The sequence below is a fragment of the Mus musculus genome, chromosome 2 (assembly GCF_000001635.26).
Source record: "Mus musculus strain C57BL/6J chromosome 2, GRCm38.p6 C57BL/6J".
In the NCBI taxonomy this organism is placed as follows: Eukaryota; Metazoa; Chordata; class Mammalia; order Rodentia; family Muridae; genus Mus; species Mus musculus.
In genome coordinates, this window is record NC_000068.7 from 85,047,546 (window position 1) to 85,073,163 (window position 25,618).

The window sequence follows — 25,618 nt, forward strand, 5'->3', positions numbered from 1 at the left end:
TTGTGTTTGGTAACTGTATTTAAAAGATCTTAAAGGAGACATAACAGGAGGGAAAAAACTACCCCACTTGTCACAGCGGCTCTCAATCAGAATTTATCCACGTGGGGGTGGCCACGTCGTTTGCCGCTCTCAGGAGGCTCAGGTGTAACAGGAAGACTCTTCAGTCCGCCAACAGTTCCCTTCGTGCTGCCCGCGCTCTATGGTGCTGTAATCAGTGTAGGCTCAGGGAAAGCTGTCCAGGGCGGTTTCCTCTCTAGGCAGTCATCTCGGTGGCGCTGGGGTAAAATTGCGTCAGTTTCGCCTAAATCTGAATCAGGACCGGCCCCTCATTTACAAGGTCATGAATAATTATGTGGGATCTGTGCTTGTTTGCATATGGTGCGCCCGACTCTGTTTCAGCTTCGTTTTCCTACTCCCGGTTTCCTATATGAATATTCATGAGCAACATGGGGGCGTGTCTCTGGGCGGAGCGAGGGGAGGGGCCCCGGGGCTTGCACTGGCTCGGTCCCGCGGTGACGGTGGCGGCGGCGGCAGCAGCGGTCACTGGCGTCGGGGTGCCTCGCTGAGTGGAGCCGGTCCCGGGGGAGCGCGTGAGTGCGCGGCAGCCGGAGGAGGCGGGGTCTGGGGATGGGGGCGGGGAAGGGCATGGAAAGAACCCGGCGCCTAGCAGCCGGGACCTTAGATTGGGGCGGCAGCGGTGGGAGGGGGTCACCAGGAAAGTTTGCGAGGGCCTGGGGCGCTCGGGCGCTGCGGAGCTGGCGCGTGTGTGCGGGGGTGGAAGGCGTCCGTGCAGTGAGCCAGAAGAAAGCGGGGAGAGGCGAGGGTGGGGCGGGGCCGGGGGCGGGCGGAGCTGCTCGAGGGACCCCCTCCTTGCCCTCACCGGCCCCCTTCCCTAGCTCCCACGGCACGCCCCCATCCACGCTAGGCCGCCCCCACCGAGTCCTCGTCGTCAGTCCTCCGTCTGTTCCTTCGAGGGCTGCTTGGCATCTCGCTCAGTCTTCCGCTGCTGCCGCCCCCTCCTTCTCCACCCTCGTCTGCTCCTCCTCTTCGGCTAGCCGCTCGGTGTCCGTAAGCTCCCCACGGAGGCCCTCCAAACAGCCCCTTGCCCTGGGCTGTTCCATCTTCCTGTTGGCCCCCCTCTTCCAACACTTAGCCCTCCTGATCGCACTAGCTGAACATCCAGTGGTAGACCTTTAGGGACGACCCTGCTTGCCCTCAGGCCCTTCTGAGTGTCTGTCCAGGGCTGGGGCTACATAGCTCCTTTCCATTCTTTGGGGGCAGCCTCTACTCCCAGGGCTGCCTGATTTCCCTAGACCACTAAGAGTGGGGAGTTCTTGAGGTACTGCGATTCTGCAGCTTATGGACATGGCCTTGGTTACCTGGGGCTCCTGGCTGGGGCCTGTGTACTGTAACCGCCTCCCCTGTTGGGGACTCGGAGCCTGTTTTCATCTCTGCAGCTCTTTCTAACCTCAGAGGTGTCCATCAAGCCCCTATCTCAACCGCAGGTGAGAGGGTTTTTCTGTTTTGGACTAGTTTTTCTCCATTTCTAACCACCTTCACCATATCCCTTGTAATAATGTTCAAGGACAAGCAAGCAATCTTGTATATATTTTTAATTTAATTTAATTTTTCTGTCATCTCTCCGCCTTCAAGCGTTATTCACCCACATACAAGGAAAACAGCCCCTGGTAGTTGGCTGATCAGCCTTTTGACATTGACGGAGTTACTGTCTGTACCCTCTTTAAATAAGCTGGGACAGGGTCAAGCGGATGGGGACATCTTTTGCAAAGGCTGGGCACCACAGGTCTCTTAGAATTGAGAACTGTCTTCTCAGAGCAGCTGGAGTGGGAGGGGAGCCTTGAGGTTGGAGAGGGTTGGGTTGCCCTCCAGGGCTCTGTGCATTCCATGTGTTTGGCATGTCTCCCTTGCTCTTGAACCAGAGGAGCAGTGTTCACTAGTCACCACCAGAGCCGGAGGGGGGGCTTGAGAGTGGGAGGGTGCTTCAGCAGCCAGGGTGGGAACTGAGGGGGTGGAAGGCCTGAAGAATTTGAGGTGGGGGGGACATGAAGGAATGGTCTAGAGACGCAGCCTACGGTAGGGGGAGAGGTAGGTAGAGGTGGTTACCAAGGATGCTAGTTAGCTCATGGGAGACACTGAATGGAGTCACATTAATAATGGCCAACTGTTACTTACCACTTCCAGGCTTGGTATTTTGCATGCATTGTTTGACTTGAAACTCATTTAATACTTTTTTTTTTTTTTAAGCAGTATGCCTTAGACTAGTCGCACAGCTCTGAAGTGACAGACCCATTTAGTTGTTAGATCTTACAATATCAGCTCCAGAGGCTCCTGGCACAGGCTACTACCATGTGGCTATCATCTGGTTTAGTTTCTTCTGACCCCTCAAAACTCCTTTAGGGTGCACACCCATTCCTATGTCACAGGCTTTTGCAGGTCCCTCCCTGACTGTCCTGGAAGGGGCAACCCCAGGGAGTTTTCCTCTCAGTTACACCCCCCACCCCACAAGCAATCAAGCCCAGTCTGTCCTCCCTGCCCATCCTGGGCCGGCTCCTCCTTCCCCTTGGCTAGGCCCTGGAAATCCAGTGGGAGGCCATTGCTATGGTAACAGGACTAGGCCCTGGCTTTACCTCATCAAATTCCAAGCTGAAGCCAAAACGATTGAGAAATTAAAGGGAAAAAAATGTATTCCAGATGCTTACTTTTTATTTCTTATGTCCCTGTGTTTGGATGAGACAGCTCTTGAGTGCTGGAGGGGGGCAGGGATGTGAAAGGAGAATGGGGGGGGGGTAGGGAGCCACTCCCAGCCGTGGAGGGAGGGAGGAGAATGGGAAGAGGGGGGCCGGCTGTGGGGCGGAGCCCCAGGTTGGGGAGGAGCGGGTTTTTCCCGTCCCATGAGGTGATTCCAGAGACTTGAGAGTTTCTGGCCTTCTTGCTCCGCTCAGAGTGGACACCTCTAGTGGGGCTCCCTGACCCGAGAGGGTTGCCTCAGGAGCTGTAAGTAGGGTATCACAGGACGGATCCTGGGGGTGGTGTGGGTGGAGGTGGCTCCCTCCTGTGCTGGATCACTGAGGTTCAGAGCCAAGGGTTGGAGAGTCGTGTCAAGAGTTGAGGATGTGGCTGTGGGAACCTTCCCGGCCTCCCCCTGGAGTTCGCTCTTCCTGTCCCACACTGCCTGGGTTAGAAATAGACTTCCTTGGCTAAGCCTGTTGCCTTTCTCAGCTTTCCCTTCTCCACCTCTCCCTTCCCTGGGTCTTCAGTCACTTCGGCCGGCTCACACTGCTTCCTATTTCTCAGGCAGGGTGTGCCCTATGTGATGAAAGGATCCACTCTCAGGGAAGGCACAGCCATGGCTTCCCCACTGCCCCAGGATATGGAGGAGGAGCTGGCGCCTGTTGGCTCCGAGCCAGGTACCAATGGGTGCTGGGTGCAGGGTGGGGCCGTTGGCTGGGAGGAGGGCCGGGGGTGGGGTGGAGGCTGCACCCCTCTTCCGTCCCGGCAGGTAGCTGGAGTGACAGTGGAGGTGAGAGGCAGTGAGTCTGAAATGAGTGCTCACGGGCCTTGGCATCTGGTGGGAGTGAGGTAGAGCCCCAGCCGGTATGGAAGCAGAGCCTTTGAGACAACTCCAGGGAGCCTTGGAGGAGGAGACACTGAGGCACAGAAGGAGAATGGAGTGCCCTTCTTTCTCCCTGTCTAGACTTTTTAAATGCTTAGCTGAATGAGTGGGTGATACAAGATTCTATTATAGAAGGTTGTGGCCGTGAGTAATTCCCAAGGTCTTTTATTTGGCATTACAATGCCTTATATAGAAGGTGGATTTCTGCCCTTGTTTTTTTTTTTTTTTTTTCCTTCTTCCTTCCTGTGGCAGATTTACTTCTGTTTGACATAGGTCAATAGAAAGCTTGCATTCCTGATAATGAACTGGATGACTGAGGTGGCAAGAGGAAGAGGTGCAGCAGGGTGTACAAGGGGAGCTCAGCTAGGGTCAAAACTTCACTATGGAAATGTGGTGTAAAGAAATAGGGCTCCATCGGGTTCCCAGGCTGACAGTATGGTGAGGCCAGGCAAGTGGGTATGCTTATCTGCTCCATTCATTCATTCGATAGGAACCTGTGTTAGGAGCAAAATAGGATGCTAGAGGGATAAGGGGTCAAAGCCCACGTTGTAGGAGTTTGGAGAAGGTAGGCTATATAATGGGATGTGAAAAACCAAGGAAGCCTTCCTGGAACAGGCGGTACTGACTTGCACCTAGAACGATGGGTTCCAAGGTTGGAGTGTGGAAGATTCGGTGCAGCAGGAGTCACAAGAATTTATGTCTCATGGTTCTTCTGACAGTTCCTAATGAATCCTTCCTTCCGAAGGTGACCCACGAGCCAAGCCCCCTGTCAAGCCCAAACCCCGGGGCTTGCCCAGCAAGCCAGCTCTGCCTGCCAAACCCAGCCTCCTGGTGCCTGTTGGGCCTCGCCCTCCTCGGGGTCCCCTGGCTGAGCTGCCTTCTGCCCGGAAGATGAACATGCTGGCAGGACCTCAGCCCTATGGGGTCAGCAAGCGTCCCCTCCCGTTTGCACCAAGGCCTTCAGCTGAAGCAACCGCTGGAGGAGACGTTACCCAAGAGTCTGGGAAGGAGGATGCTGGGAAAGAAGACTTGCCCCCTCTCACACCCCCAGCTCGGTGCGCTGCCCTGGGAGGTGTGAGGAAGGCCCCTGCCCCTTTCCGTCCCTCCTCTGAGCGGTTTGCAGCCTGTACAGTAGAAGAAATTTTGGCCAAGATGGAGCAGCCACGGAAAGAGATCCTGGCCAGCCCTGACCGCCTCTGGGGCTCCCGCCTCACTTTTAACCACGATGGCAGCTCTCGATATGGCCCCAGGACCTATGGTGCCCCCTGCCCCAGAGAGGAGGATAGTAAGTCCCCTGCCAAAGGACGGTCCCAGGAGGGGACAGCAGAGATTCCTGCAGAGTGCCAGGAAGAGCATAGCAAGACTCCTGAGGAGAGGTAAGGGCTGAGAAGAGTTTGTATAGTTCCTTGAAGTCTTAAAGGGGCTATGGAGGAAGTGGGCTCAAGTTTGGGTTATCATCTTTACTGTCAGGTTACTTAGGTGAATTCAGGCAAACCCAGGCTAAGGCCCAGAGCATCTCTGTAGCAAATGGTGGAGTTACTTCTCTCTCTCTCTGTGTGTGTGTGTGAGTCTGTGTCTGTGGTGCATGTGTAGTGTTAGGAATTGAACCCAGGGCCTTGTTCATGCTAGACAAGTGCTTTATCATTGAGCTACATCCCCAGCCCACTGTAGTTCTCTTTACAGAGTTGATACGTGTTATGCTAGAGAGGCATACTATTCAGCAGACTAGTTTGTAGTCCATTGAGTACATATCCGTGCTATTTGGAGGAAGGGATTGATAAGTCCATTTTAGAGATTGGAAAATCAAGGCTCCAGAGTGACTTCCTGGAGTCTCTCAATTTAAATCCCGATGTGTATGATTCTAAAACCTGTGATCTTAACTGCTAGGTCTCATGTGGCAGAGCACCATGCGGGGACCTCAGGGAGGGGTATGTTGGAATCTGTACAGTACAGATTTCCCCTCTGAGGAGGAGTGTGATGCGCTTCAACTAATTTCTGCATAGAGAATTCTTCTATTTGGAGACATTTTCTCAGTTGCACTTCTTACCCATAGCCGGCCTGCATGTAAGGGAGGCCTCCTTGGGTTAGTGGACACATGATCTGGAGGGACATGAGGGATTTGGCCACCTCAGGCTTTTCGGGACAAGAGAGCACCAGCCTGAAGCATGCAGAGCTAGGCCCAGTGGTTGGCTTCCCTCTCCCACTGTGGTGGCCAGGCCTGTTGTGGTCTGCACTGAGCCTGGAGCTGAAGGCCCTGCCCTGCCCTGCCCTGCCCTGCCCTGCCCTGCCCTGCCCTGCCCTGCCCTGCCCTGCCCTACCTTACCCCACCCTCCAGCCTGCCCTTTTCTCACTGGAAACACCTGGTGGGTGTGATGCACCCCCAGGACCAGGGCTGCTGGGAGGCCGTCCTGCTTCCCGGCCTGGATGCCTCTCTCCATCTGAGAAGGGTTCAGTTTTAGAAAATCACCCCCACCCCCAGTCCCCAGTCCTTTAGGAAATATCAGCAGGGCTGCCGGGACCAGTTGTATTCTGGCCAGAGAAGAACTTTAATCCCTCAGGGACTAGGAGAGGAAGACATTTTCTTGGGAACCTCTGAGGGACCTGGACCCACATGATGCTGTTCTATAAGAGAGGGGGGAATTTAACCCTGTGTGTACAGGAAGGGAGTGGGTGTTATGTCCTGGGCATTTGCTCTGCAGGCACAACCTGGCTCCTTATCCTTAGAGCTTTCAGACCAACTTCAGGAATAAGTTCTGAGGTTTTTAATCTTTGGGTGGTGTTAACATTGCTGAGGAGGGATAACTTCCCCCCTTTCCTATTTTGCCAACAGACTTCAGCATTCTTTTGTCTTGCTTTTGTTTTTGTTTTTTTGAGACAGGGTTTCTCTGTGTAGAGCCATGACTGTCCTGGGCCTCCCTTTGTAGACCAGACTCAAACTCACAGAAATCAGCCTCCCCTGCCTCCCCAGGATTGGGATTAAAGGCGTGAGCAACCGTGCCCTACCTTCCCAATTCAGGATCAAAGGCATGAGCAACAGTGCCCCACCACCCCACGAGCTTAACACGAACTTCTTTACCTCCTCTTCTGTCTCTCTTCCTCTCAGGAACCTCACTTCCAGCCCGGCAATGAATGGGGACCTAGCTAAACTGGCTTGCTCTGAAGCACCTACCGACGTGAGTTGTCTTCATGTTGTGAGTACAGCTGTGTAGAGTGGAGTTGGGGAGTCATCTGAGATCACCTCTTATTCTCTCAGAGTTTAGATGGGGGAAACTGTGACCCATGGACTTGCCTGGCGATATGCTGTCAAGACTCAGATTTTTTTTTTCTAAACTCCCAGGCCAGTGTGCCTGGTCATTAAGGTAGCTAAGTATGGTTGGTCATGATGATTAGGGGCAGTACTTATAATACTGCTAGCATCGACCAAGCCCCTACTGTGCGCTGTGGGCATGTCCTAGGGACATTAGACAATTTAATCCTTTTGGTAACAAAGCTAGTAGGCTTTGTCAGCCTCTTATGAGAATGCCAGGACTCAGGCTAAGTAACTCTCTTGGCCTGAGGCAGGACCTGAAGTATCTGACTCTCTAATCTCCCTGGCAATGCCTAGGTTCAGAAAGGGGAAAGTCTGGGTTTCCTATTCATTCCCTCTTCTTATGAAGCCCAGTTTTCTGAGCAAACTCTGTCAAAAATGGCCCTTGTTAGGAGAGCCATTGTCAGCTAGAGGCTGTCCCAAGTGCCCTGGAATAGAGATATGAGTCTATGTATGTGTGTGCTATGCATTGGAACACCAGAGAATAAAATACGCATTGTGTCTGTTGTAAGGACCTCACCTTCTAAAGGCAGGCAGGCAGACCCTAAGATAGACGTCCTGTAAACTGGCAGATGCACAAGGTGTTGCTGGGAGAACTGGGAAGGTCATGTGCTGGGTGAGGGTAGTGGGAAGTCTTCACTATGTAGGTCAGGTGCCTGAGGAACAGCACTCAGCCATATACAGAGAGGCAAAGAAGCCAAGAGATCTGGGGTGCATTGAGAGGACGACTAGGTGTAGTGAGGACCAGGAGGCAATAGTCCTGGCTGGTACAGTGGCCTGGAAGCTGCTATGGACTTTATGACTTGAGCAAGAAGAAGATGCCATTGAGCAGTCTGAACAGTTACAGAAGTGGCATCTGATGGCTCAGTTGTAAGGAGATATGTTGCTTCCCAGGTTTAAGAGCAGGTCGCAGGAAGGAGGTCAGATTAGCAGCAAGGATCAAGGGGATTGTTAGCTGGATCCAGGTGCCTTGACGGATGATGATGGCGTGGACCACAGAGGCATCTGTTAGGAAGTGGTGGGGTCTGGATCGAATCTGTCGGTGACAAAGAGAGGACATTCAGAGTTTCTCCTGAGGAGGAAGGGAGAGAGCATTCAGAATCTAGGAATCCCAAGGCATTTGGCCTTAGCAACCAGAATGGTGAGGTTCCCACTTACTAAGAGGGGGACCTTTAAAGGCAAAGCATAGCTGGGAGACATATAAGGAGTTTGCTTTGGAGTCTGCTGCACTCATGATGCTCTTTAGACATCCAAATGGGAATGCCAGTCGAATGATCGGATAGAGTATGACATTTAGGGGGAAGTGAGTGTGTCGGAAGGAAGGGAAGTCTTCAATGTTGTCAGTGTAGAGATGGTGGCTGGAGACTGACTCAGGTCACCAAGGGAATAGGTGGGATACTGAAGGGAAAAGGCCCAAAGCATAGCAATGGAGACAGGGAGGACAGCCCTAGAGCTTGACTAGGCAAAGCGTGTGCCACTGCAGGAGTGTGGCCACTGCAGGAGTGTGGCAGCAGCTGCCAGTACCTAGGTTGGGCTGCCTCCTTTGGTTAGCATCAATTGGCTGTAGCTCCAGGAATGTCCACAGTGACCTTGGCAAGTAGTTAGGTGGAAGGCGTGAAGGAGAAAGCCCGAGTGGAGCGAGTCTAGGAGAGGTGAGGCAAGAGGAACCGTGTATAGTGAAGGTAACCAATACTTTCAAGAAAACACATGGAAGCTAGAGCTCTGTGAGGCCAGAGTGGGCTCTCCTTTTTCTGTCTATCTCTATTGTTTTCTGTTAGACGGGAAAGTAGAGCAATTGGTGTGCTGTGGGAGGGATCCGGTAGAGAGGGAAAAGTCAGTGATGCAGGAGAGAGAGAGAAGGGGGTTGGCCTTAGCCTGGAGCAAGGACAGTGCCTGGTCACAGGAATCCACGCTCCTGGTGGTGGATAGGCAAGGTGCAGAGTGTTGGCTTTCTCTTCTGTTCTCAGAGAACCGGAAGCAAGGCTGTTAGCTGAGAGAGGATGGGAAGGAGGTGTTGGAAGCTTGAGGGGAGACGTTGTCTGTGGGGCATGGAATGGGGATAGGGTAGTGATGGGTGGGTGTGGGGTGGGATGCAGTAGGTTGATGAGCACTGTGGAACCGGTTTGTAGATAGGTGATGAATCTGAAGGGAGATCAAGTGTCATTGCTATGTGTTTCTTCTGTAGCCACGTAGCTGCCCAGGTTCTTGAGCGGGCAGACAGCTGCATTTTAACAGTATGAGGAACAGAGAGAAGGCATCGAGGGTTGTGAGAAAGGCAACTGTTGATAGTGGTAAAAGAGAGTTGAGGGCTGGGGTGGGGGTGGGGGTGGGGGGATGGAGCTGCGAGGAGGAAGTAGGGTTCCTGACCCTTGCTTCCCAAAGGGGTTGAGGAATGAGAGAGCTGGGGACATAAAAAGAATGAACAGGACAAATAGGAAATGGACTGGGCTGGTGGCCGACTTGAAGCTGAGACTGGAGATGGTGGTGATGAGAGTTATTGGGAAGGGCTGGGGCTAAATGGATGACCTCAGAAGAGTGCAGGGAACGGAACCAAAGGATGCTAGAGAGCTGACTGCTCTCGGAACCACTCTGAATTGTAAAGGTGATGCTGGCAGGCTTTTGGTCATCCAGTGACCACTGTTTTCAAAGAATAAGTGGCTCTCAGGAGACTGATGGGATGGGGCATTAACGATACAGTTTAAAGGCACAGGTTTGGGAACTAGATTATGGCAGGGGAGATTGGGGGTTGGGGTTAGGGGTTGGAAAAGAAGTAGATCCAGCAGGCGATGACAACACTGGAGGCAGTGGCTCAGGCATAGCGGGGAGGGTTCAGAAGTTGGGCAAGTGTCTGTATTCATTCAAATTAAGTGAATTCACTTAATGTGTTTGGGAGAAAGCAGAGTGGAACAGTGCAGGAGAACCAGAAGCCTGGTGCCACCTCTGTCTCCTTCCTTTCCCTGATGTCATCTCCTCTCTCTGTTCCCAGTAACCACAGCAGATTTTTCTTTTTCTTTTATACCGGGGGCCCATATGCATAAATCTTATTTAATCTTTATCTAACTCTGACATAGACGTTGGTATCAGTCCTAAAGTACAGGTGTGAACCCGAGGACCGAAGAGATCCCGTGGAAATGAGATGTTCAACTTATAGGAGACAGTCCAAGGATTGCTAGAAGCCACGTGCCTTTCAGGACTCCCCTTATTCTTTGCTTGAATCCACAGCCTCCGTGCTCCCTTGGGTAGTACTGAGACCTGTGCTCAGAGCAGAGGATGGAGATCCATTCCTCCACTTGGCCATCCTAGGAGATGCTCTGGGCTTGGAATGAACTTGTAGTGTTCTGGGGGCAAGCCCTCTCCCTTCGTTTCATGTACATAGTCAACATTTCCCCCTTCTTCTATTTATAAAGTGTGGGTCATTTGCCCGAGAACTGTAGCCTCTCAGAGGAGAACCTTAGGTGAGCCTTGGGGTTTGAGCCACTGAAACAGTGAGAATGTTGCCAAGTGACTAGAATGTGGCACCTTTTCTGGGGCGATGACCTGGTAGAGGAGCCTTGCTTGAGTTCACCTCCTGAGCCTTTCCCTGTGTGAGTTTAGACTCAGCTGAGAACCGAGTGACAACTCTTGATCTTTCTCTTGCAGGTTTCCAAGACCTGGGTCACCTCAAGTGCAGACCCTGTTTCAGAGCATGGCGGCTCTACCAGTGCAGTCCGCCTGGCTAACATCTCTGTCCCAGCCTCGGAGTCTCCCCGGCTTTCAAGCCGCCCGAGTTCTCCCTGCCATTCTCAACTTTCAGAAACCCAAAGTCCTGCAGCTTCTGAGGCTTCTTCCATCTGCCTCCCTGTGACTCCAGCCTCCCCCAGTGCAGTCTTGCCTGCTGAGCCTCCCGGCCATTCTCCTAGCTCAGAGTTACCTGCTGAGGCAGCCCCAGAAACCCTCAGCCCCAACAGCTCTCCTGTGGAGACAGTCTCAGGGCACCACAGCCCAGAGCAGCCCCCAGTCCTCTTGCCTCAACTCCTGACTGAGGGGGCTGAGTTGCCGGACATTACACGAACGTTCCCCTGTGGGGAGGAGGCAGCAGCCAGGGGTCACACGGAATCTCGTCCCAGCAGCCTGGCTCAGCGTCGTTTCTCAGAAGGCGTGCTCCAGCCACCTAGCCAGGACCAAGAGAAGCTGGGAGGCTCGCTGGCTACTCTGCCCCAAGGTCAGGGGAGCCAATCTGCTTTAGATCGTCCCTTCGGAAGCGGGACAGAGTCTAATTGGAGCTTGTCACAGTCATTTGAGTGGACCTTTCCCACAAGGCCCTCAGGTCTGGGCGTGTGGCGGCTGGACTCCCCACCTCCATCTCCCATTACAGAAGCCAGTGAGGCCGCAGAGGCTGCTGAAGCTGACAGTTGGGCTGTATCTGGCAGGGGGGAAGGTGTGTCCCAGGTGGGACCAGGAACCCCACCAGCTCCAGAGAGCCCCAGAAAGCCTATTTCTGGGGTTCAGGGAAATGATCCAGGCATATCCCTACCCCAGAGAGATGATGGAGAGAGTCAGCCTCGGTCCCCAGCTCTTCTTCCCTCTACAGTTGAGGGCCCACCTGGAGCACCCTTACTGCAGGCAAAGGAGAACTATGAGGACCAGGAGCCACTAGTGGGGCACGAGTCCCCCATTACTTTGGCTGCAAGGGAGGCGGCCTTACCTGTGCTAGAGCCAGCGCTGGGACAGCAGCAGCCAACACCCTCTGACCAACCCTGCATCCTCTTTGTGGATGTGCCCGATCCTGAGCAGGCATTGTCTACTGAGGAGGACGTGGTGACCCTAGGCTGGGCGGAGACGACCCTGCCCATGACAGAGGCTCAGGAACCCTGTAGTGTGTCTCCTGAGCCTACAGGCCCTGAAAGCAGTTCTCGATGGCTGGATGACCTCCTAGCATCACCACCACCCAACTCGGGCAGTGCGCGGCGGGCAGCTGGAGCTGAGCTAAAGGATAGACAGTCACCAAGCACCTGCTCTGAGGTAAGGTGGACAAAGGGAGGGAGGGATGGGGCATCAGGGGTAGGGTGCAGGTGGGCTTCATTCTTTTAACATGGACACCACAGAGGGCTGTGCACCCACATCTCATTATTTGCAGGTGCTTGCAGAACTGCCTAGGGCTGTGCTTAGGGCTCAGCTGTTAAGTTCCAGTCCTGACACCAGTTTTCGCTAGCTGAGCGGTCTTAGGAGTGAAACGTAATTGTAACCTTTGCCCTTTCATAAAAGTGTCTGCACATGCTGCACACACATACACGGGCCACATCAGCCTCAGGTATCTTTTTTTTTTTTTTAAAGATTTATTATTTATTTTTATGTGGTTAGTACTCTATCTGCACGTACACTCGCATGCCAGAAGAGGGCATCAGATTCCATTACAGAGGGTTGTGGGAATTAACCTCTGGAACTCTGGCAAAGCAGCCAGCTCCCTTAACTGCTGAGCCATCTCTCCAGCCCCCCAGGCATCTTAGTTTTTAAAGACAGGGTCTCACTGTACCTGCAGTTCACCCATTTACCTAGTCTGGCTGGCTGGCGAGCTCCAGAGATCCTCCTGTCTCTGCCTCCCCATCCCATCACAGGGATTAAAGACACGTGCCGAAGTCCTTTGGGTACTGGGGAGCTGAACTTGAGTGCCAGTGCTTGTGCTGTAAGCACCTTCATTACGTAGCCTTCCAGTGAACTGGAGACAGTGCCTCATGCAGTGTACAGCACTGCAAGGAGACAACCTGTTTTCCCTGGGCCTATTATGCAAGGGAGTGTTGTGCGGACTTGGAGGGCCTGGGTTCATCTGCTAGGGTAGGTCTGTTACCTGGGCTCAGTTGGCTCTAACCAGTTCCCTGCCCAGGTGTGAGTCAGATACTTTTCTACCCTCAGCCTCAGTCTCTGTGTCTGTCAAAGGGTGTGATAGGCTGTAGCTCAGAGAGTGAGAGGATTAAATGAGTTAGGGCATGTAAAAGGACCGAGGTTAGTGTTGGGCTCATTATAAATGCTTTGTTAAGTGTTGGCTTTTACAACTGGAATTCCCGTTGAGTCCAGGAGCTGTTTTGTAGACAGGCAGCTGAAGCCCAGAGGAAGTGGTGCCTTGTGCAGAGTTACCCAGCGAGTTAGAGTTACTAGCTGGGTCTAAGCCAGGACCAGTCCAGTCGTCGGCTCCGTGCCCTTTCTCCTACCAGACTGCATTTAAGGGCTGGGATCCAGGTGGCTTTTGAGACATATTTTTTTTTTTTTTCAGTCCTAGACTGGACTGGTCGGGGTGGAGCTGGAGGCAAGGAGGAGCTCCTGGAGGCCCTCTGGAGTTTGGAGGAGGAGGAGGGAGGAGGAGGAAAGGGTTAACACCACACTGACTCCTGCAGTAGGTGTGTCTGTCCCAGGATGTGGGTGACTCAATTGGCTTCTGGGCGGGGCTGCCAGAACTGCAACTGCTCCGGGAGGGAGCCAGGAGCGAGACCAGGACAGGCAGGAGCCAGAGCCGTCGGACAGGTCCTGGCTAGGGGAGCAGCCCAGCCCTGTGCCCGTACCTGGCTCACCCAGCAGCCCCAGGGTGGTCAGTGGGGAGGTGGGGGGGGGGGGCATGGCCCGGCCAGGGGAGAGGGAAGCCGGTATGTCTGTCCTGGAACGGCTCCTGGCCAACGCGGCACTGCGGGACGATGCTGGCAGGCTCCGAAGCCCGGAGCCTCAAGCCCACCCGCCCTCTGGCTCAGGGGTGAGTCAGGGAAAGTTGGGTGGGGGTGCAGGGAGCCTTGTGCCCTTACTTTCCTGGGCTGACTAAGGGTGGAGTCTTCTGGGGAAGGCTGTGCAGAGGGGAAGAAGGGCCTGGGTGTTCATTGGTGCTAGAAGAGCTCTGGGTGGTGTTAGGTCCTTGGTTTGCAAGGTAAATTGTAAATCACTTGCCCTTCTTTGACAGTGCACCCCCTCCTCCCAGTCCCAGGTTTAGGCCTCTCTTTCAGGCAGAACCTCTCCTGGCTGGCAGCCAGGTGTTGCCCATGGCCTGTAAACATGACCACAGGACTGTCCAGCTGCGTGTGCATGTGCGCCAGGCTGTTTAAATGGCTCTTGATTGATCATCACACAAAGGTCCCATGTAGTAGGAATTCCCTGTTTAAGAATGAGGATCCTTAGGCCCAGAGTAGTTAAGTGATTTGCTCAAGGTCACACAGCTGAAATCCTGGCAGCGGTCTTCTGCTAAAGTGGGGCTCTAAGGCCCTAGGTAGCTATCACTCTCAAGTTGGAATGACTCCCACACAGATTAATTCTAAAATTCTTCCCTCTCTCCCTTCCTCCCTTTCCCTCCCATCCTCTTTCTTTCCTTTTCTTTTGTTTACTTTCTTTTCTTTTCTTTTCTTTTATTTTTTCTTTTTTGTCTTTTCTTCTTCCCCTGTTTCCCAGGGACTCCTTGGCTGGGCCCAGAAAGACCTGCAGAGTGAATTTGGGGTTGCCACAGACTCACACCACAGCAGTTTTGGTTCTTCTAGCTGGTCTCAAGACACTTCTCAGAACTATAGCCTCGGGGGCAGGAGCCCCGTTGGAGACACAGGTCTTGGGAAAAGAGACTGGAGCAGCAAGTGTGGGCAAGGGTCCGGGGAGGGGAGCACTAGGGAGTGGGCCAGCAGACACAGCCTTGGCCAAGAGGTGATTGGAATCGGTGGCAGCCAAGACGAGAGCGAAGTGCCTGTCCGTGAGCGGGCAGTGGGAAGGCCGGCCCAGCTTGGTGCTCAGGGCCTGGAGGCTGATGCACAGCAATGGGAATTCGGGAAGAGGGAGTCCCAGGACCCTCACTCCATCCACGACAAAGAGCTCCAGGACCAGGAGTTCGGGAAGCGAGATTCCTTGGGTTCTTTCAGCACCCGAGATGCAAGCCTTCAAGACTGGGAGTTTGGGAAGAGAGCGTCTGTGAGCACCAACCAGGATACAGATGAGAATGATCAAGAACTGGGGATGAAGAACCTCTCTCGTGGCTACAGCAGCCAGGATGCTGAAGAGCAGGACCGGGAGTTTGAGAAGCGAGATTCTGTACTGGACATCCATGGCAGCCGGGCCACAGCCCAGCAGAACCAGGAGTTCGGGAAGAGTGCTTGGTTCCAGGATTACAGTAGTGGTGGTGGCGGCTCAAGGGTGCTCGGCTCACAGGAGAGAGGTTTCGGAATTCGATCTCTGAGCTCAGGGTTCAGCCCCGAGGAAGCTCAGCAGCAAGATGAGGAGTTTGAGAAGAAGACCCCAGTTGGTGAAGACAGGTTTTGTGAGGCCAGCAGGGATGTGGGTCACCTGGAAGAAGGAGCATCTGGGGGCCTGCTGAGCCCCAGCACACCTCATTCTCGAGATGGAGCTGCCAGGCCAAAAGACGAAGGCAGCTGGCAAGATGGTGACTCCAGCCAGGAGATCACAAGGCTGCAGGGGAGAATGCAGGCAGAAAGTCAGAGCCCTACCAACGTGGACCTGGAAGACAAAGAGAGAGAGCAGAGAGGCTGGGCCGGGGAGTTCAGCCTCGGTGTTGCAGCCCAGTCGGAGGCAGCATTTAGTCCAGGGCGGCAAGACTGGAGCAGGGACGTGTGTGTGGAGGCCTCTGAGAGTAGCTATCAGTTTGGCATCATCGGCAATGACAGAGTGAGTGGTGCTGGCCTCAGCCCTTCCAGGAAGAGTGGAGGTGGCCACTTTGTGCCTCCCGGAGAGACAAAGGCCGGGGCTGTGGATTGGACTGACCAGCTAGGTCTCAGGAACTTGGAGGTGTCTAGCTGTGTGAGTTCTGAAGGCCCAAGCGAGGCTAGAGAGAATGTTGTAGGACAGATGGGCTGGTCAGACAGCCTGGGCTTGAACAATGGAGATCTGGCCAGGCGTTTAGGAACTGGAGAGTCTGAGGAGCCCAGGAGCCTGGGAGTTGGGGAAAAGGACTGGACTTCCAGCGTGGAGGCGAGGAACAGAGATTTGCCAGGGCAGGCAGAGGTAGGAAGGCACAGCCAGGCCAGAGAGAGTGGTGTGGGGGAGCCCGACTGGTCAGGGGCAGAGGCCGGAGAGTTCCTTAAGTCAAGAGAGCGTGGAGTTGGACAGGCAGATTGGACACCTGATCTTGGATTGAGAAACATGGCCCCAGGAGCAGGCTGCAGCCCTGGAGAGCCCAGGGAACTTGGGGTGGGTCAGGTAGACTGGGGTGACGATCTAGGCCTGAGGAATTTGGAGGTGTCCTGTGACCTAGAGTCGGGAGGCTCTCGGGGCTGTGGAGTTGGGCAAATGGACTGGGCCCAAGACTTGGGACTCCGGAACCTTAGGCTCTGTGGGGCCCCAAGTGAAGTTAGGGAATGTGGGGTGGGGAGAGTGGGCCCTGACCTAGAGCTAGATCCCAAGAGTAGTGGTAGCTTGTCCCCTGGTTTGGAGACTGAAGACCCGTTGGAAGCCAGGGAGCTGGGGGTTGGTGAAATAAGTGGGCCAGAGACACAGGGTGAAGACAGCTCGTCACCTTCCTTTGAGACTCCTTCTGAAGACACTGGAATGGATACGGGAGAAGCACCCAGCTTGGGAGCCAGGTACGGTTCTCCATCTTGGAGCTGGGAGGGAAGGTGTGACTGTTCTTTAAATAAGGGGCCTCTCTGAGGAGGGAAACCCAGCTCTCTCAGTGGACTCTAGTGTTTGGAAAACAGAGTCCTTTAGGGCCGTGACTGTTCAGTTCCACGTTTTATATTTTATGATGAACTTTGAAACACAAAAGTTAAATGCATTCTATTTTAGAAGATGAATGTAAAATTTGAGGCACCATTTTGGGCTTTCTCAATGCGTGAGTTATGGCTGTCTAGGGAAGTAGAACCTGCTACATCTTTGGTTTCTGGTGAGCTAACACTCTCTCTTTCTCTCTCTCTCTCTCTCTCTCTCTGAGAGTTTGTGTGTGTGCAGGCACATATTTACAAGCTTCTGTGCCTGTGGAATGACACTACCTCTGCTGTCATCTCTGTCACTGTCTTATCTTTTTGGGGACACATTGTCTCACTACTCTGAAACTTGCCAAGTAGGCTAGGTTGGCAGGCCAAGGAGCCCCAGGCGGGTCACCTGGCTTCTGCCTCCCCAATGCTGGTATTATAAGCATATACCACTGTGTCTGGCCTTTTTTACTCCCGCAAAGCAAAGCAAAGCAAAGAGAAGACACCGTGGGATCTGGGGACTGTGCTCAAGTGTTCACTCTTGCAAGGGAAGCACGTCACCAAGTGATGTATCTTCCTAGTATGGTTTCTGCTGAGCTCTGTCGGCTTCAAGCTCTGATGGAAAATGAGCTCCTGGAATGCTTGCACAGGTAGTGGAAGGAACCCTGTGGAAGCCCAGGTTACCGAAGCCTATGTTATAGTGGACGGTGACTCTGCTCGTCTGATCAACGGTTTGGGAACTCAGGAATCTCGCCTGCTCTTGTCGTAGTACCCAGAAGAGCAGTGGCCGAGGAATCTGAAGTTGTTGAGAACCAAGTCCCTGCCCTGTGACCTTGACCCCCAACCCTTTTTCTTTTCTTTGCCCTGGCTGACCTCGAGACACTCTAGGTAGGCCATGCTGGCCTCAAGTTCAGAGAGATCGGCTTGCTTCTGCTTGCTGAGTGCTGGGATTAAAGGCATGCCACGTGGGAGGCAGGCTGGTAAGAACCAACCAGTCTGTCTCATGGCTGTTCTAAAACCAACCCACATGGTTTCCATAGCTTGTGAAAAGGGTACTTCCGGAAAGGCACTGCTTCTCGTCCGTTAGCATTTTCATGCCTTGGGATTCGGTTTTCTTCTCTTCAGTGTGGAGAACGCTTTACCTTTCTCAGGCCCAGAGTGGGAGCTTCCATGTGGGAAGGGAAGGAGAGGGAGGTGTTGGGTGGGGGCTGTTCTAAGTGGAAGGGCAGATGGCAGTGGGAGGAGAGCAGGAGGGACCAGGAAGGGACTGGGAGGCTCCGGGTGGGGACTGAGAGAGGCATTTGGCATGGAGGTGGAAGAGGAAGAGAGCTCAGGGTTAGGAAGGGAGCTGAGGCAGGGTGTTCTCAGACCACTCATCGGGTTGAGAGGAGGGGTAGGGGACAGGGAGTGGCTGAGGTTGCAATGGCTGTCAGTAGGGGCTGGGAATTTGCAGATCTAAATGGTGGGGGCGAGAGGGGGTGTGTGTTCCTGTGCGCCTGGACTGGTTGTTGGACTCTGAGCTTCTGTTTTACCAGTGTCTGTGGGAGGCTCAGGGTTCCAGCAGCAACAGTCCTGGCAGAAGGGAACACAGGTTCTGTGTCCTCGGTTTTCTTCCTGGGACTCAGCCCTCTCTGCCTGAGTGTTCAGCGGTGCATTTTACTGCCCGGATCTTCATGGCTGCCCCATGTGGCAGGAGAGGGACTTTGATCCTGGCCTCTTGTGAAGTTGAGAGATGGTGTGACCATCTTAAGGTGGTAGAGGCTCCCCTACTGATTCTTGGGCATCTCAAGTCTCTGTCAGGTTCTTGAGGTGTCCTCCACCTTCCGACTCCCTCTCATAACCGCTTTCAGGTGTGGCCACTATTCAAAGCAGATTTCTAAGGAGTGGGGGTCTGCCGGCTGCCCCACTGGGGTTGGTTCTTGAAGAGGGAGAGCAGCATTCTCTTCTCTGTTCAGGATGGATGGAGGAGGCTCCCTGCAGGCTTAACAGGACAGTGGCAGCTTGAAGATGGCTTTGATGATGAGGCTTCTGGAGGCTCCCACTAAGCAGCCATGTGTTTTTGGACACAGCTACATGGTCATCTGAGCTTAGAATTTATCCCAGGCACGAGCACCTGAATCTCATTGTATATAACAGAAAACATGTTTCATCCACAGCTGGAAGGAAATCACTGTTTGGGTGTATGCTGTGTTTCTGATACATGTCCTTTCTGACACAGTACCATGTTTGGAGAGAGCTGTGTGCTCTGTGGCCATGCACGTGACTCAGTGTCTAATATCTAGGACTTGAAGTTGAGCAAAGTTTTCCAGACTTACCTGACTAATGTCTGGTGAGCTGGTGCTATGAGCGTCTAATGTGGGGAAATAAATACACCATGGAGTGCTTACCTTTCAAGAAAAATTTGGCGATTTCCTTTGTATCAGGAAACCCTTGAGAATGGGTCAGAGTAGTCTGGCTTGGAGCCCATGTGGTAGTCCTGACTCTCTACCCACCTCTGTGACCTCAGGTGAGTAACCTGAAGCACTGCCTTTTCTCCTCAGGGTGCCTTTGGCCTTCTCAACCTCAGGACCCATATCGTCATAGGTAAACTGAGAATTTACTCCAGGCACTCTTGGAGTTTGCATGAAGAAGGTTTACACGTGTAAAGTGATCGACCCTGCCTCTCCTGGCCTAATTGCTTAGACAAACAACCAAACAAACCAAAAACAGAAACCCAAAAAAACTAGTCTCCTGTATTTTTATCTGTTTTGCAAGTGTGGATGTGAAGTGTCCAGAAAGGGAGGCCCCTTGGGGATATTTTTGTTGCTGCCCTCATGTTGAACAAATACACTGTGGATGGCAGTCATTTGGTCAGACTGCTGGCAGGAATAACTATGATAAACTAGCATGGTGTGGGGGTGCGCTTCAGCCTGATCTAGGGCCATCTCATCCTGGAGAGAGTGGCACTTCTGGGGCTGCCAGAGCTGTGCAGGATCCTTATTTTCTGGTCTCTTGGTCATTCCTTGCTCCTGCCCTTTGGACCCCACAATACAAACCCTTCCCAGCCAGTTTGAAATCTTTGTAGGTTCTAGGAAGACTCAAAGGTCATTCAGTCTGGCTACCGCATTTCAGGGATGGAGAAACCGAGGCGCAGAGGGAGAGTGTGGTTTACACAAGTTCCCACTGCTTGTGATTGTGAGTGCCTCTCTGTCCGTGTGGGCCCTAACTTTCTGAGTCCCCTCCATGTTCCTCTGTGGTATCTTTGTCCCTTCAGATGCATCATCCCAGCCCCTGGAACTGATGCTTCCTCATTCCAAGTCTTAGAGCCGGAAACACCAGGGCGAGTTGCAGATCTCTCCCCTGAATTTGCATCCGAAACAGTGGTGGAGAGTAGTGTTGGACAGTTTGGGTGGTAGCCACGTTGGGTGGTTCATGTGGAAGGTTTAGGTAAAGCGTCTTCTCAGGCGAGGAACCTCTGTCCAGAATGACAAGGACCATGGTAGCAATTTGTATCTATCAAGTATCAACTTTGTCATGGGCACACATTCCTGCTGGGAAGCCCAGTAAAGTTCTGGGACTTTTATGGCTCCCATTTACCAGATGACGAAGCAGAGGCTTGGACAGGGCATGTAACTTGGGGCCGAGGCTGCTGTGGCTGCAGGACAGAGCCTATGTCTCTGTAGGCTTAGCAGGCTCAGCACCCAGATTCTTGTCCTTCCTGTCCTGCCAGGAAGCCCTTAGGTTGTGGATGACCTGGGCTCCCAGCGAGGGACGCTTCTCAGATGCAGAAGGCAGAGGCCCTTGGGTGGGTGTGCACCCCATTCCCCAGGACTCCGTATTCCGCCCACCCTTAGAGCCCACTTGACAGTTCCTTACTCCTTTCTGCCCACAGTGGGCTGAGAGTAGATCTTTCTTTCTTAGTTGGTTCACGTCCTCCCAGCGGCCTGCCTTGTTGTCTGGGCTGGGTGGGGTACCATTGCTGCCGTCTGGTTAGAGTCACCTCCCTGACTCTAAGCTGGCTTCAGGGTGAGCTGGCTTTGGCTCCCATCCAGATTTGCTCTCAAGTCCTTCGTCTTGCTGTACCGTATAGCCTCTGTCACCTCCTCCTTCCCTCTCTCCCTCCCATGCTGCTTTAATTTCCATCTGTCAGCAGCTTATGGGAGGACAGACTGACACATTTCTCCCTGTCCCTGTCTCATCTTCCTGGTAAAGACTGACTCACCTGATTCTCTACCTTCTGCAGTATCGCCAGCTACTCAGCAGCCTGGCTTCCAGGCCTTGCCCGCTAGCCTTTACTACTCCTGCTTGTGTTAGGGTGTTGCCCTGGGCTGTGCATGTAGGTGTGGCGAGTACCAGCACCCACCCACCCTATCCTAGGTGTTTGATGAGTGAGCATGTTTTAGGGAGTGGCAGCTGGACATGGTGTGGGTGATACCATCCTGGTATTTATGCTTGCTCTGAGAGAACATTGGATAGAAGGCACACTGCTGTGCTGAAGTCCAAGGTGACCCTGCCTTCTCATCATTTGTGTGGTCTCATCTATGGGGCAGAGATGCTGGGGGCACAAAGACAAACCCTTGAGGAGCCCCCAGACAGGCAATAAAGACAAACACACAGGATTGAAAGCAGTCAGAGCTGTAGGTTAGGGCTCACGGCTCTCAGGGCTGAAGGGTTGTGTAAGCTTGGGGAGAGAGCAGATGGGCCCCTTCTTGGCTTATCCCAGAAAATGTGATCATCCAGGCATGTGCTCCTGAGTGGATCTTGAACAGCAGTAACTTAGGGCAGCAGTAATAAATGCTATTTCTGGGAATGTCCTGAGTGCTGGATGCTATGCTGACAGGCGTAGGCTTTTATTTTTCTCTCACTAATGGCTCTGTAGAGGAACACTGGGTATTCACAGGCAAAGGGAATCACACAAGGGCTCAGGTACAGGTACTGTTCCTAACTCAAAAATCCAAAACCCCAAATCTGAAACTTTAAAACACATTTCTTCAGATTCACATATTTTTAAATTTCATGTGTGTGGGTGGTTCGCTTGCATGTATATCTGGGTATCATGTGTGCATGCATTGTCTGTGGGAACCAGAAGAGGGTGTCAGGTCTCCTGGAACTAGAATTAGAAATGGTTGTTAGCTGGTCCTGTCACCCCTTTAGCTCCATACGATCTGAAACTTTCTGAGCACAGCATGGTGTCACATAGAAAGGCACACCCGGCTCCAGTGGCGGGTGAGTCTGTACAAGGTAGATATGAGATTTGGTTTGGGTTTTGTTTTCCAGGTAGCTCCTCCAGGGGCTAGGGAGACAGCTCAGCCAGGAAAGCACTTACAGACTTGAGTTTGGCCCCTGGAACCCAGGAAAAAGGCTAGACGTGGTAGTGTGGTAGTCTCCCAGCGCTGGGGAGGCGAAGAGGAGAAGGTTCCTGAGACTCCCTGGCCTGCCCACTTAGCTTACCTCAGTCCCAGGCCACTGAGAGATCCTGTCAAAAGAAAAGAGAGCAGGGCCGGCAAAAGTTCTTTCTGTCTGTCAGTGTTAACGATCCAAGTTTCATCTAAGGGACTCACATGGTAGAGGCACACACGAGGAGAGGAGGGTGTGTGTTCTTTGGCTTCAGCATACAGGTTCACATGCACCGACACACAAAGGGATCTTGTTCTATGCATGTGCAAGTATTTTAAAACTTGGAAAAGTCCAGACTCTATAAGTAGACCCAAAGCATTTTGATAAAAGCTGCCCAGCCTGTAGCATGTGAAAAAAACCTGGACTGGGACCCTGCAAGCTACCAAGCAGCTCAGCCATTTCTTTGTATGCTGTATGCTTCAGGGAAGAGAAATGAGGTCTCACAGGTAGGTGAATGACTCTGGTTTCTGGCCTGTCCCTTTTTCAGCCCCAGCAGTTGTCTGACTCGCTCGCCACCTTCTGGCTCCCAGAGCCTTTTGGAGGGGATAATGACAGCCAGCAGCTCTAAGGGAGCTCCTCAGAGGGAATCAGCAGCTTCCGGCTCCCGGGTTCTGTTGGAGGAGGAAGGACTCGCTGCAGGTGCCGGCCAAGGGGAGCCCCAGGAGCCTAGCAGAGCTCCTTTGCCATCCTCGAGGCCTCAGCCTGATGGCGAAGCCAGCCAGGTAGAAGAGGTGGATGGCACGTGGAGTCTTACGGGGGCGGCTAGGCAAAATGAGCAGGCATCAGCCCCGCCCCCCCGGCGGCCTCCCCGAGGACTTCTGCCCAGCTGCCCCAGTGAGGACTTCTCTTTTATAGAGGTCAGTGGAGGGTGAGCTGGCCGTGGTGGACGGGCTGTTGGAGGGGTCAGGGTATGTGGGTGACAAAGCCCCATTCTCAGAGCTTTCCTGAGCAGTCATGGGAGACAGACATAGGCTGTGGGGTATCTCATGGCAACAAGAAACTGCAGCAGCCATCAATCAGCTCCTGGTTTATGTTGAGATGCTCCTCTGGGGTGATGTAGGGCTCCGGGTCAGCAATAGCAATGCTGTTGCTATTGTTTTGAGCAGGACACTGAGATCCTTGATAGTGCCATGTATCGGAGTCGTGCCAACCTAGGACGTAAGCGGGGGCACCGGGCCCCAGCCATCCGGCCTGGGGGTACCCTGGGACTGTCAGAGACAGCAGACTCGGATACTCGGCTGTTCCAAGATTCAACCGGTACGATCAGTGTGTTAATTGAATGGAGTCTGTGTCAGTGTCTGGCTTGTGTGTGGGTAAGGGTGGTGTCTGGCATGTTGCTCAGGTCTCGATTCACGTTCCCTAACGTTTGCAGAGCCAAGGGCCTCCCGGGTGCCATCTTCAGATGAGGAGGTTGTAGAGGAGCCTCAGAGCCGCCGGACACGGATGTCCTTGGGCACTAAAGGGCTGAAAGTCAACCTCTTTCCTGGCCTGAGCCCATCAGCCTTGAAGGTACCGTCTGATCATTCAGCACACACACCCAGCCATCTGGCCTGCCAGCCTTCTACCCAGCATTTCCAACCAACCAGCCATCCATACAGCCATGCACCTTATAGTCCCTTTTCTCATCTCTACTCTCATTGTGGGTTCTGGAAGGTTACCTTGTTCCTTGCTCGACTCTATGCAGTGTGCCAAGTTTGATGGAAGAAAGAACAGGGTGTTCTTTCATCTCAGGGCCTCCAGGGTAATGGGTGGGGGTTGAAGGGTGGGCATAGTCTACACCCAGGAGTAGCTTAGGTGAAGGGCGAAATGTAGGAATAAAGGGGGGAGTACAGCCATGGCCTGGCCTGTTCAGTAGAAGGAGTTACTTCCTGACCGTGGCTGGGAACGGGAGGTGGCTTGGGTAGGGTTTCTTGTAAGCAGTTTCTCCTAACCTTGAGGTAGGCACAGGAGTTGGCTCTGCGGTAGGAACAGACAAGTAAAAACATAGGTGTGAGAAGTCACCCCTCTTTGTTCAGCCTTGTTCACTGAATTTTGTTCATCTGTCATCTTTCTGATGTGTTCAGGCTGTGAGGATCTGCTCTGAGGGAGACAGATCTTTGGCTGTCTGTAGAAGGTTCAGGCCTGGCTCAGGGGACTGCACACTCTTGGGAAAGGCCTGGTCTTCTGAATCTTGCTGCCTGTTTATATTTCATCTGTGTCTCCTAGGCCAAGCTACGCTCCCGGAACCGCTCAGCTGAGGAGGGGGAGGTGACAGAGAGCAAATCAAGCCAGAAAGAGTCTTCCGTCCAGCGTTCTAAGTCCTGCAAGGTCCCAGGGCTAGGGAAGCCCCTTACATTACCCCCAAAGCCAGAAAAATCCTCAGGGTAAGTAACACTTCTAGGTACTTTTTTTATTTCCTGTGGTTCGGGTATTATCCTCAGAAGAGGAAACCTATTTTATAGAGGTGGAAAACTGAAATTAATTGCTTCATGTTACGTAGGGGCACCCAGACCTGCAACTGAACCCGACTGCCTCTTTTGATTGGAGGGTAGCTGTTCTCACCTTGTTCAGTTTCTTTAAACTTTGCTTTTGTGACCTTTGTACTCTGCCTTCCAGGTCAGAAGGATCGTCGCCCAACTGGCTGCAAGCCCTGAAGCTAAAAAAGAAAAAGATCTGATCAGGGGCCAAGGTGAGGCTGTGCTTCTGGGCTTGGGGGAGAGTAGCGCCTGGTATGGAGAACTTGGGAGGCCCTGTCCTGTGCTCTCTTCTAGCCCTTAGGTCCCCTCTTTCTGTGAGAGGTTGGAGGAGACAAGGGAGACCTGGTTAGGTCCCTTGGCTCCTCTAAGTTTATTCCCAAGGCTGGTGTTTATCCTGGCTCTGAAGAGGGGGAGGGGCTTCCATACCGGCCTGTATCCTATGTGTTGGACAGTCTTTCAGGTGCTGTGGTTGCCCCTATGTGTTGAGCTAGACTGTGCAGCTTAGAGCTTCTAACCTGAGGTCCTAGCAGGGACCTCCTCAGCACTGGGCTCTCATGAGGGAATCAGGATGTCCAGAGGGCAGAGGAAGCAGGGGCCTCATCTCTTCTCTGACCTTTGTCCTCTATTCCACCCAATGCAGGTCCTTCCCATCTGGCAGTCTCAGGCAGTGCCATTCCTGTGGGGTCCCCAAGTGAGGAGACAGCTGGAGCCCCACCAGGGCTCAGACTGCAGCCTCCTTTCCCCTCCACTTCTGAGGAGTGTCTGGGAGGCACATTTATGCACTTTGTATCACCGTCCCAACTTCTTGCACCCCTTCAGCCCCCAACTGGATTCCCGTGCCCAGTGGTGGGAGGTCTTGTCCTTCCCTCAGTCTCTTCCCTTTACCCTCTTTGCTTCCATCTTCTGCCTCCCTTGGGTTTTCTTTTGATACCAATTTATAGCATTTTTATAAAAGCCTTTGATTTTTGTAATGGGTGGGCTCCCACCCCAAGCCCCACCCCAGGTCTCCCTCTGCCCCACTAGGTGCCCCACAGAGACCAATGACATTTTACCACTTGAAACAATGAATAAAGTTTTTTGGGAATTGGGGTTGTCCAGGATTGTGGTGTGTGTGTGTGTGTGTGTGTGTGTGTGTGTGTGTGTGTGTGTGTGACTCGTATTCCCCCACTGTGGGGCAGCATTTGGAGAATGCTACTTCCCCGCTGTG

The 25,618-nt window shown here is 53.2% G+C and overlaps 1 protein-coding gene across 10 annotated transcripts; it reads left to right on the forward strand.

The window, feature by feature from the left end:
* Positions 1–467: 467 nt before the first annotated feature.
* Tnks1bp1 (tankyrase 1 binding protein 1) lies at positions 468–25,503 on the forward strand. 10 transcript variants are annotated; one of them, XM_006499211.3, is made up of 12 exons: positions 468–590; positions 3,316–3,428; positions 4,380–5,010; positions 6,738–6,825; positions 10,581–11,942; positions 14,343–16,471; positions 22,443–22,812; positions 23,062–23,212; positions 23,328–23,464; positions 24,161–24,318; positions 24,551–24,623; positions 25,052–25,500. In XM_006499211.3, the coding sequence occupies exons 2-11, from the start codon at positions 3,335–3,337 to the stop codon at positions 24,609–24,611; spliced, it is 5,181 nt and encodes a 1,726-aa protein (XP_006499274.1). In that variant the 5' UTR covers positions 468–590; positions 3,316–3,334; the 3' UTR covers positions 24,612–24,623; positions 25,052–25,500. The 10 variants fall into 10 exon arrangements, with proteins under 10 accessions (XP_006499274.1, XP_006499277.1, XP_017173105.1 ...); XM_006499214.3 differs by having other exon boundaries at positions 3,320–3,428; XM_017317616.2 differs by having other exon boundaries at positions 469–590; positions 6,738–6,807.
* The last annotated feature ends 115 nt before the right edge of the window (positions 25,504–25,618 follow it).

Excerpts from the sequence above, each read along its gene's own strand:
- Tnks1bp1 (XM_006499211.3), top strand. The coding sequence starts at position 3,335 with ATGAAAGGATCCACTCTCAGGGAAGGCACAGCCATGGCTTCCCCACTG. Across the intron at positions 3,429-4,379 it reads GCCTGTTGGCTCCGAGCCAG|GTGACCCACGAGCCAAGCCC; the intron begins GTACCAATGGGT and ends TTCCTTCCGAAG. Across the intron at positions 16,472-22,442 it reads GCACCCAGCTTGGGAGCCAG|CCCCAGCAGTTGTCTGACTC; the intron begins GTACGGTTCTCC and ends TCCCTTTTTCAG.